Source organism: Musa acuminata, chromosome BXJ3-7 (assembly GCF_036884655.1).
Source record: "Musa acuminata AAA Group cultivar baxijiao chromosome BXJ3-7, Cavendish_Baxijiao_AAA, whole genome shotgun sequence".
NCBI classification, from domain to species: Eukaryota; Viridiplantae; Streptophyta; class Magnoliopsida; order Zingiberales; family Musaceae; genus Musa; species Musa acuminata.
The window spans coordinates 36881251-36893288 of record NC_088355.1 but is presented as its reverse complement, the minus strand read 5'-3'; the positions used below and the strand labels follow the sequence as shown (position 1 = coordinate 36893288).

At 40.1% G+C, this 12038-nt stretch overlaps 1 protein-coding gene and 1 long non-coding RNA gene across 2 annotated transcripts; both read right to left on the bottom strand.

Annotated features, from left to right (window-relative positions):
* Nucleotides 1-3320: 3320 nt before the first annotated feature.
* LOC135643159 (uncharacterized) lies at nucleotides 3321-5884 on the bottom strand. The gene is made up of 2 exons (XR_010498159.1): nucleotides 5606-5884; nucleotides 3321-3555 (listed from the first exon to the last, which is right to left on the bottom strand). It is a non-coding gene; the product is annotated as an uncharacterized LOC135643159 (long non-coding RNA).
* Nucleotides 5885-6227: 343 nt separating this feature from the next.
* LOC135642929 (xyloglucan O-acetyltransferase 4-like) lies at nucleotides 6228-8113 on the bottom strand. The gene is made up of 2 exons (XM_065159412.1): nucleotides 7071-8113; nucleotides 6228-6998 (listed from the first exon to the last, which is right to left on the bottom strand). The coding sequence occupies exons 1-2, from the start codon at nucleotides 7332-7334 to the stop codon at nucleotides 6228-6230; spliced, it is 1035 nt and encodes a 344-aa protein (XP_065015484.1). The 5' UTR covers nucleotides 7335-8113.
* Nucleotides 8114-12038: the final 3925 nt, after the last annotated feature.

The following is a 12038-nucleotide window of genomic DNA, read 5'->3' as shown; positions in this document are numbered from 1 at the left end:
CCTTACTTCTTCTTAGAGGAACAAGTTACAGATTCTTCGTGGATAACGATGACACCCATGCATGCAGTACTGCAGGAAACATCCTCACGTAAACCCTATTGATGAGGGGAATCGAATGTTACACCCCCTCTGTCCCACGTGTCAGAGCTGTCAGACACGTGGGCAAGACATGACGTGGCCCGCCTCCAGCTAGACGACAAAATGCCGCCATGCTTTAGCATTGTCCACCGGGCTCCACACCCCCCGAGGTGGCTCGCATGGCTTTTCGCAGCAAGCATCACTCCTCCTCGCTTATCTATATATCCTCCTCCTCCGCCTCGTTTGCAGTCTCATCCTTCTTTCCATTGATCTCGGCTTCCGCCTCACGCTGCTCTCCGTCGTCTTTTTCCTAATGGAGAGGCCATGGCTATTAGAGAAGGCAAAGAGGCGTAGGAATGGATCGAAGCGCCACGGGATCTCCGGCACGAGACATCAAAGGAAAGGGCGGAGCGTTTCCCGCGCGTCGGTGCAGAGAAAGGTGAGGACGCTCCAAGGTCTCGTGCCCGGCGGCCGGCGGTTGCAGCCGGAGCAGCTCTTCTCGCGCACCGCCGACTACATATTCCAGCTGAGGTTGCGAGTGCATGTCTTGAGGGCTCTTTCCAAGTTGTGCCTACCATGAGATGTGCATGGACACACATGAATCTTCTATGTTACACTTGGTCTTGTTGCATTTCTTACTAGTAGAGTTAAGGTAATATGATACGAAAACTTGTTTCAGTTGCGTTGGTGATGTGAAAGTTTTCAGTGTAGTTGATGATTGAATGACTTGTGGATAGTTAGCTGGTTCATGTCAATTGCATCTTCTCTCTCTATTGAGTATTCTTCATGTGCTATAGATTTCTTGAAGAGGTCTGTCTTGTACTTCTCTCACTATATATTACTGTGTGCTCTATCTGCAAATTTTATATGAAGGAAGAAGATGGATGAAAGACCAAGAAAACAAAGCTGTTGGCATATAATAAAGGCAATGTCAAACCATTTCAAGGAATTATAGATTCAAGTAGTCTATATTAAATGAACCATTAGAAGATACAAGTAGGACAGGCAGAGAATTGAAATCATATGCAATGATGCTACTTTGTCAATGACAACATGTCATTCCATACTTGTCTTGAGGGTAAAGGAATTAGAGAGATGGAGAAAATTAATGTCATCATTCCAGTTGAATAATAAGATGCATACTTGGAGGATAAGGATGTGTTTTCTTGGCTGTTGCACAGCAGGTTCTAAGTTTTTTCCCAAAGTTTTGATGAGAAGAATGAAGGGAAGAATGCTTTGGACCTGAGAAGAGGTTTGGTTCTCTGTAACATCACCACAGCCGAAAGCTTAACATCTTTGGACCAGCACTAGCTACCAAATGTAGGATAGCATCCATTACTGCCAACTTTGGAGCTCAGACAACCCTTATGTAGTAAAAGTAATATGCCTGCCATAAAAAATCTGGGCATTAAGAACATTCTCTTTCTCAATCTTAAAATGTCAAGATCACTATGCTGGTTCAAAATACATTGATATAGAGTCATAATTACAATACTGTGACAATGTTGTTTCTTGATAGAACAATTCTCAATCAAGTATCAATTAATTAAGAACAACAAGGTGGGACAAGGGTTATTTACTTTGAAGGATAGACCATCCTATAGATACAGAGGAGGAGGAAGAAGAAGAAGAAGAAGAAGAAGAAAAAGAAGAAGAAGAATAGAAAAGGTTGACACAACTCAGAAATGGCGTCACGATTTCTCTCAGTTCCATCTTAATCAACTGTCATGAGCAGAAAGGTATACTCATGAACTATTACATTAGATTAATGTTTTTAATTATTAAGATATTAGAATTAAATTGGGACATCCTGTGAGAACTATATGCTCGATGATGGATTATTAAGTTTGCTACGCAACATGATGACAAAAGATTGAAACCAATATCAAAAGCTATAGTCTGTATGGCTGAGAAGGGATTAGCACAAGGCTTTGTGGAAGAAAGAGAGAGAGAGAGAGAGAGAGGAATTCGACACACCAAAAAGAAGCTTGCACCGTGAAGAGGCATAGATCATGTGGGCGGAGGCACACTCACAGAATCATCAACAAGGTTGCTCCACCTAAGCAAAGCATTGATCTCATGATCTTGGAGCTCCTCGAACACCCACTTGTGGCTTTGATCTGCTGCAACTCTTCCTGCCAAACTGTCACTTGAACAGATGTATATATCAGAAGAATTAGGGACTGGGAAATGGACAGTGTGCCATTGTTACTAACCCTTCTCCATAGCGGTGGATCTCATCTTGTAGAAGATCTCAAGCTGGAGACTTTTCATGCATGTGGAAGCAGCAAAATTGCAGAATCCATCTTCATATAAATGCTTTGGTAATAAAGGAATTCATATACCTCCATCTTTGATCATTGAAATGGCTTGATTTGTATGGGTTGGATTTATAGACTACTTATCCACTAACAGATGTTTTTGCATTCCCTTTTTATCATTGAAATACGACTTATAAAAATATAAAATATATTTTTGATCGATTTTATCAGAAAAAGTCTTCAGCTTTCATTTTTTCCATTTTTCGAAGAAAAGTGTTTGCTTGATAGGAGCGTGTATATTTTTTTAAGGGCTTCTTCTTCTTCTTCTTCTTTCAAACCCTAGCTTGACAAAAGCAAAGTTTACCATGCCTAAGGTGTGGTAGAGATGCATTCATTGAAGAAGAAGCTGCATGATCCAATTTGGTCAGTCACACTTAGTCACCACTTCATTTGTCTAATCTTTCTTTTCGAGACATGTCTAAAAAGCCATAAACACACAACAATTCTCTTCCCACTTCTAAATTCCTGCAGTTTTCTGTTGCATTGAAGCAGATTTCCTGATAGTTTGGTTTTTGAGGTCAACTACCATTAGGTATCACTAAGTTCTAAATTTCTTCAAAGTTCATCCTAATATAGAGTCTTGCATGACAGCCATGACAGTATGGTTATCATCTATTGAATTCCCTTGCCAAACCTTATTTAACTAAAAATAATATGACTACCCTGCTTCCATCTTCATATCCTTGTTTGAGATCCATCCTTAATCCTACTTGCAATGGTAATTCCTGATATTTGACTCAAAGTGTCCATTTATAACCAATATGTTTCCAAATGTTCATGTCATACATGGATCCATCACATGATTACATAATACATTCTGATACAATTGTGTAAATAATACAAACACGAAAGTACTGGCGCATTATTTCATTGCCACTATATTTTCCAGAAGATTTGGTCAGCTACCACTCTTTTCCCAAGTGAAAGAAAATGTGTAATAAATTATTTTGATGCCAATAAAAACTCAGTCATAGATGAAAGATGCCTGCAAGCCATCTTTATATCATTTAATTTTTGTTCTTAGAACCCCTAAAGGTCTCACCATAGTAGTAAGCACTGCCAACCATCAATGCAACTGTTGCACCTTGAAATACAACTCGTGCCCTCATCAGCTTCTGTCCCAGCTGAGAATTTCCTTGCCTGAAGCTAACTAGACCTGCCGTAAGCACACCGGCAGTCATAAGTGCACCTGAAAATTTCTTCAATCAATTTAAATTTAAAGAAAAAATGATAACAATAATGTTATTTAAAGTTTATGTATTATTGTTGGCAGAAACGAGTAGGCAACTCAACTTCTACAGCGGAGTAGAGACGACCACAACAGAGAAACTGACATGTGGAGCCATCACAAGCATAACCATTGACAAAATTACACCAAGAAATACTTTATGCAGACTAAACAACTTAATAATGGTTCAAACTTAGGGTCTAAGAAACCAACGGAATGTACTTCTGATCCAAAACTTTGCTCAGAAAAACAGTACTAATTTTCGTCTCCTGGTATCATCATACCATCATTCAGGAAAAAGTGTATCATCAAGCAAACTAAGGAACCCGACAGGGCTATCTAACGTATCACTTAATTCACATATGCTAAAACATCCAGTTTAAGTCACAACATATTCTAGTTCAATCCAAATAAGATGTCACAATATTGCCACACATTATAGTCAACAAAACACTCTTATTGATACCCAGCTGGCTGCGCACCAATGATACTTACGATGGATCAGGTCATCCAATAAATGCACTGGAAAAAAATTGTAAAAACCACCAGATTATATTTGATGGTGCTGATTTCCTATCCAAGTATTCCCTCATTAATTTGAAAGGAAAATATCAAGGCCACAAATGCTTTTATGTGTATTATAGTTCATCTCCTGCTCCCTCATCCTTCTCTGTGTATATATAGAAAGAGAGTTTAAAACAGTTCGAGAGAATTTAGACCTCAACCTAACTTGAAGCCTCCGAATCAAAGATCAGCTAAAAATAAGAATCACTCGTGCAAATCACCCAAAACTAACTTTATTTCTGCTTGATTAAATTTACTCACAAATTAGCATCTGCAACCAGTTGAACCTTTAAAGAATATACAAAAAAACCCAAAAAACAAGAATCAAGGGATTGGATCAGCCTGATAGCATTTGAGACTAGGATTGGATGGATTGGACAAAGTCCCAACTTCTTAGATGACCTGGCTAGCTGTGGCCTGATCTAGTTTATCCTGGCCCATAATAAATTGGTGGTTAAGAAAAGAGATGAAAATAACCATCTGGACTTTTTTTTTTTTTTTTCCGCCTTTGGTTATAGGTCAAAGACATGTATAATGCATGTCCTAAAAGATTCTGATGATAACAATCAATTTCAAGACTAGAACATCCCATTATCGACCATATGACAAGCGCTAGTAAACTCTTGCTGTGAAAAATTTCTAAACTTCTGCACAACTACTTCAAAATCATTCGAGCTATATTATTCAAGAACAAACTACTTCTGTAAAATTTAATATAACCATAAGGAAAACTAATTTTACTTATCCTTCTAGTGGCATTAATTATAAAATAATGAGAAGCAAACATTGCACGACATCAAATAAACCGTAAACCAGATGAAACATTCTTTAAAAGCTCAACCAGATACACAGATTTCACTTACCATGCTGATTCAAGATAAGGAACATGTTATCCAAGAAGACCTATTGCACATAGTACAACACAAACTGACTACCCATCTCAACATAATTAATTACATATAACTGCGCCTACTAAACAAAACAGTCTAATACGAAGACCAACGATATTCTTAGAGGGCCTTATTCAGCTATCTCCATTATTAAAGACAACTACATTGGCAATATAATGGTATTTTGAACCAAAAAGAAAATATAAAACCAAAACTAATGCAAGACTAGGCCGACACATCAGCTTATCAATTCAACCCATCGTGATGGAGAACCCTAACGTTTTGATTGATGCACCAATAACTCTTCACCGCTCCATAGAATCCATAATCAAAACCAGAAATTTCCCCCAAATCCAGTCCTTGAGGTTCTTTAATCTTCCAATAGAAAAATAAATGAGACAGGAAACTCACCAAAACCGACAAAATCTAATTTTACCATCGAGTTATTCGCGTGGGCAGTCAAATTAGATTCCTTTTTCGCAAAAGAGGAACTACCGGGGGAAGGAAACAAACGAGCGATTTACCGATGGGGACGAGAGGGTTCTTGATGGGCTTCTTGCTGACGAAGAGATCCTCGATCTGTGCGTCGGCGGCGCCCATCTTCTCCATTCTGGTGGTGAGGAAATGATGACGTACCCGTCTCTCTCGATCTCGAATAGAAACCCTATGCAGGCACTCTTCGCAGGAAAGCTTACTATAAAGGGTTCACCGGAGCCGTTCGTTACACTTATATTTCTTGCCTTTCGTTTCGACCACCTACCTGCTAGGGAAAGAGACGAAGCTTTCGTCCTCCGATAACCCGATCAATACTATAACCCGATCCGTTACATATACGTTCTGCCTGTCGTCGATTTGAGCTAATCCTAATTGGATCAAACTCGAATCCGAATCCTAATCGATGCGTCACCAGTGGCAGTCGGATCGGATCTCGCCCGTTCCTCCAACGTCATCCGTGACCTCTGTATAGTAGAAATTAATCTCTCGCATGCTTCAAGGAGAAAAGGACGCGTGGCGCCTTTAAGATTCGTATCCATTGCTATGTACGGTGAGATTTCCATGCCTTCAAGACTGCACTAACACAATGAAAAGTGCACACGAGTCATATGATAAAATGCTCATGCGAAGACGATACATATAAGTATGCAACTAATGAGATGGAGAATTCTTCTTGAGAGTCGCGAGCAATAGATCGCTCCACAGATCAACAGGGCCGGGCAAGCACCAATGCAAGCAGTCGTTAACACCCCCCTTCGTCTTCGTCGTCCAGTGCTTCCCCGGGTGTGCGTCTGCCCTCAGCATCATCGCTTTGGTGACATCCAACACCTCGAACTTGATGTTCACTTCCCCCTCTTGCCATCTCGCTCTTTCGATCTCCTCCAGCTGAACCTTCCTTATCTCCCAGGTGATGTCGCTCAGACTAATCTGGCTCTCATCCAATGGTTGAGTCCTGTTGCATTGTCCTCCGCTGAACCAGGAGCCATTCTCGAAGTGTGATGGCGTGAAGGTCCGCAAGAAGGTGACGAGCCCCTCGCACTCCTTGCATGTGGCTATGAACTGGAGGGCTGTTCTGAGGACGCTTCTGATGGCAGCTGCGACCCCGAAATCGGTCAGGTTTTGGCCCCAGCAGTTGACGCACCCGACGATCTCTCCTCCTCGGTACAAGTGGAGTCCTCGAAAGAACCAGTTGCCGCCGGAGAGGATAGCGTAGTCGACGCCGGGAAGTTTCTCCGTCCAGTTCATGGGCACCCTGTCGAGGTGAAGCTCAAATGAGGATGAAGCTGTTCCGTTTATGATTCTTGGCCTTGCTTCCACAAAGTACTCCGTCCACATGGCCATGAGGGTGAACTCATGCGAGGGGAAGTACCATGTCACGTACTTGTCGCCTGAATCCCTGAAGACTTGCCTGGAAGTCTCTGCCTGCAACAGGTTTGCATGAACTGTTATTACCTTGTTCTGCTTCTCTACCTATAAAGCTAATAGATGAATTACCTGAGACAAGAGACACAGCAGGGATTCCATTTGATTGCGAGCTAGCGAGTCACCAATGAAGGCCATCTTCTTCCCTCTAACTAGATTCAGGAATGTCACAGGATCAAACCTCGGTACGTCACAACTATCGGGTTGCCATCTCCAATACAAATAGCTCTGATCCTTCCCATACTTCCCACAGTTCTTCATGTCAGGCAGCGTCGGGCATGTCACGTTGGTATAGATCGATGCTCGTGGCTCTGTCACCCACTTGCCCTTTGTCATATCACAGAGCTCTTCAATTCCTTCGGAGAAAGGAGCTCTGAATCAGGGGGGCTCTGCACCAGTTGTATCACGTTGCTGTTAGCAGCAGACATGAGAGGGCTTTGGCTGAGGCCACCTTTGGCACTGATACTGAGAGTATAAGAGGAGTGCATGATGAAGAGGATAAAGATGGTGGAGATGACCAGCAGCCACAGCAGAGGGCCAACCTTCTTCTGGATCACATTCCACTCCAAGCTGTAGTGGAGCTTTGGTATGGAGGGAGAGAGAGCAGGAACCATCTTGTTGAACATGGCATGAGAGCCAAGCAATGTGAGGGTATAAGAAGGGTTGGCTGGCACAACCTCTCTCATTTTGTGGTTTCATCACCTTTAATCTTGCATTGTTAGCTCAGCTGTTAGTGGAAAACATACCTGATGCCAGTTTAAATCTCAAGGTTGGTGTGCTGGTTGGGAGCAGGCTTCATTTGGAATCTAAATGGACCTAAAAGCTATGCAAATTTGGGGAGTGACTCTTTCAGGTGAATAAGAGAAGCAAAAACTAGGGTGGTGGTTGGTTGATGTGCCTTTCAAGCTTCGAACTTGCTGCTTTCATTCATAAAACTGGCAAGAGCCACCATTGTTGAAGTTGAACACTGTTGATATGGACATGGCATTGCTCACAGAGCTCCAATCTGCTATTACAAAAAACATCAGTCAGGTGTACCAACTAAAAGTCTGTTAATGCTCATTTCTTCCTCTAAAGTAAGCTTATCTTTGTCTCAAAAGAGAATCATTACCAACTCTAAGACAAATGTATCTATGTATATATACACTACACAAAGAATAAAGAAACAATGACTATATTCCCTTTATGGTGATCTTTTCATTCTCGGCAAATTCTACCAAGATGTGACTGAGGAAGGTCTGCTATAACCTGAACGGTATGTGATCATTTGTGTTTGAGCTTCTGTAGATGAATGTTACCTGGTTAAAACTCTACTTTGATCTCCAAGAGGTGCTGAGAGTATTTCTTCCTCACAATTCAGATCACTCTCAGCACTCTACACTATAAATTAGATGTAAATATGGGGAAGAGAGAAAGAGAAGAAGAAAGATGATGAGAAACTAGTGCATTATATTGAATAGAGGCCACATCTTATACCTTAAGTGTATAACTTTATGCTTATGTAGGCTAATAGTGCTCAAATATAACTCTGTCAAAAGAATATAAAAAGAACAAAACAGAAGGGTTGTCAAACAAATGAGCAGGCTAATTAGCCTGTTACTGTTTGGAAATAGGGTCACCGAACCCATCCCACAGCAACAAGGAGTCATGGATTCCTTCCTCTTCCAGAGTAGTGATTCCTTCCTGGAGTCAGACTCTCTGTTTGATAGTTTGTGAGAGGAGGTCCATGGGGTGTGCACTTCATAACAATAGGTTGGACTAAAACAAAATTACTGATCTGTATGGTCTACCACATCTTGGTATTTCTTTGTTTTTTTGTCTGTTTTCATGAATCATAGGCACCAATTTGATTATGAGACAAGTTACACAAAGCATTAGACAAAATGAAAATTCATTTACACCTTCATATGGCTCAATTAACCAAGTTGAGTGGACTGATAATTTTCGCTTGTGCCAATCTAGGAAAATTTGGGGCTGTTTTTGCATCCACTCTTGCATCAGATTCATTTTCCTTGTATGTGTTGAGGTACATAAACCACTAGTAATGCTTCTTGATTCTCCAGTTAATCTGTATTCTCAGCTAATTAAGTTTTGTTTCTGTTTGTGAAAATATGCTGCTGGTGCCTTCTGTTCTCCATTATGCAATCCTAAGAGCTTTTGTGCTCTAAGTTCATTGCAGGATTCTCTATGCGGGGGTTTATCTGGTTCACTTCATAATGTTGAACAAGATTGGTGTGTTAGTAGCTGCAACAAGCACAGATTTTGGTCCTGGACATCTACAACTGTTTTCCTCCTTTTTAGGTGTAATGGTGTAATCAATGTGCAGTCATATGTTGCAGGCTTCAGGAAATTATTCTTGGGTGTACCTGTGCTATGACAAAATACTATAAGATATGAGGGATCATCTATAAGACAACTTTCAGTCATTCAAGATCAATGCCAATGTGAGGAAATCTCCTCCTTATCGCTTATCTTAATAAATTCTTCCCAATTATTCAGAATTTCTCATAATCTTTTAGTATCAGAGAAAAATCCAGTTTTACAGACTAAGATGTTTCATTCATATACAAGATTGACTTTATGAGTGAATTAGAAAAGTAATTCCTCTTCTATCGGTATTTGATGCATGCCCTACAATTCATATTCCTGTTCTCTTCCTTTTGGGTGATGTGCTTAAAATTAGAACTTTTTTCTTTAGCTGTTATGAGTTTGCTAAAACAAAGAAAAGTATGAATAAAAAGCCTTTTGTGGATTAAGGTATTCTGATACAAGTCTCAGTTTCACTTGCAATGGTGAAAATATTTGATACATACATGAAATGGCATTTTGGGGCATTGGAAATAGTTTGATTGATATTTTCTAGTACCAGATATTGGACAGGAAGAAAATATTTTTCTACGGAAAATATTTTTCCACACTTACATGCTGTACGGCAAATCTAATTTAGTTTAGACCTGTCAGATATCTGACTTTTCTTTTTTATTTCTCCAGTAAACTCTATCGAACTAAACTCTCATGACACATAAGAATCAGAGAAATACTTCCCTCTTTGTTATTTGAGTGGTACAGTACTATATAATTCTGGTAATTAGCATGTATACCAGTCAATACGATATCATTATGTTTGGTTCTTGCATGCTGTGATATTTATTGTGTTCAAAGAAACCAGTAATAGGCTGTGTTAACATACTATGTTATCGTATGGAGTTCAGTTTAAATTATTGATCTATCTGGACCATAACAAGTATCTGAATTGAAGGCAATATTTGATTGGATATTTGTTGGTGTTAATGCATTAAATCTCTATTTATGCCTGCTAAATCTGCCATGTGGGTTTTGTTCTTAGATTTGGCAAAATATCAGCCCAAGTTTAGGCCAAATTATGTGTTTCTTGATGAAATAGTTATATCATGTTCTCTGTCATTGACAAAGTGCATTGTTATGAATTCCAATCTCTGCTTCAGCTAGTTGTTGACTTTTAACATACAGTTAAGTGTGTTATGTTACTATGAGTTAGTTCTCTCCTTGTCAACAAAGTTGCTCATGGACCAATTAATATTTAGTTCTAGAATATATTCTTTAGCTAATAAAAAGATAGCCTAAAGGTTCATCCTCTGATGGAACTCTCAATTCCAGAGGAATTGGTTTGAGGTGCTTTTCCTCTCCAACCATGGGGTTATAGGTATCATGACCACTTTTACTGGCCTTTCTCTTCCCCACAGCCATCAAAGTCTCTTTTGCATTTGCATATCATGATGGCAGGAACCCAAAGGAGGAAAAGCAGAATAAAAGGGGAGATCATGGGTTTCACAACTAGATGGTGGCTTCTGATGATTGAACAGAGGACCTTTAGCTCAATCCATTTAATGGACAAGTAGGTAGAAGAATTTTAGAGCAAAGATTTCTGGATAACAAGATGTCTTTACAGCTCATTTCGGTCCCCATAAGCATTCATAGTACATGTAGATGTGTGCCAATTTTTTAGACGTTAACAAAAATGGATCAATGTGCCATTAGATCCTTCTTCTCTTGCAAAAAAAGAGAAGAAACGAAAAGAAATACTTTAGTTAGTCAGAATTTGTTTTCCATTTAAGACAACCAGCTTCTTCCTGATATAGGAGATGGATATTGGACAGGCTCTTTTGAGTTTGTTAGTAGGGGAAGGAAGATTGGGTGGTCAGTGAATGATGGGGCACATTCCTATATGGTGAACAGTGCCCCCAAGGCAGAGACACCAAGCCTCTCCCAGGCATGCAAGTGGTCCTGCTTCCAATATGCTAAAAAGAACACCAGCATGCCCAAATATTCTGTGATGATGCTAACTTTTGACTCCATCATCATGCATCCAGTGTCCTACAGGGACACCATGAGCTACATAGCTCTTGAAACCAAAAGAGCCAGGGCCAAAAGCTGGAACTCTCTCTTTATCAGCCCATGGCCACCTTTGCTAAGCATCCTTTTAAGAAAGAAAATGTGGTAAAGACATGAGACTTAGCTCCCAGCACTCTTTTTTCCTTTGTGTGGGAGGTAAAGAGTAATAGGCTTTTGGGCTTATTCATAGGATTCCTCACTTGGAGAGGAAAAGGAGAGTGAGTGCTGGGAATAGTGGATGATAAGAAAGCAGCCTCTGCTTCTGCACTTGAGCCAGATAGAGAGGAGAATAGAAAAGCACTTATATTGGATGCTTCTTTCTGTTGGCACAGTTCTATGTGTGTGTGTGTGTGCAAGTTTAAGACTGCAGCACATGCATGCAGCACTTAGTACCACAGAAACTTCCTTTTTATTTCCTTTGACAACATGAGAAGATCACCATTGAACACCTCACATCATTGCAAATGCATATACAGCACCCTGAAATCAAAAAACATTTCTTTTTCAAACATTTTGTGTCTGTTTCAATCATTCTTTAGCATCGTATACTTTCAAACATGTTTATCGTGAAGGAAATACGGATGCGGATCGGCAGGCAAACTTTGCCACATCCGACATGAACCATTCTTGTTGGAATGATTATTTGTATCAGACTTATTTAAGTAATTT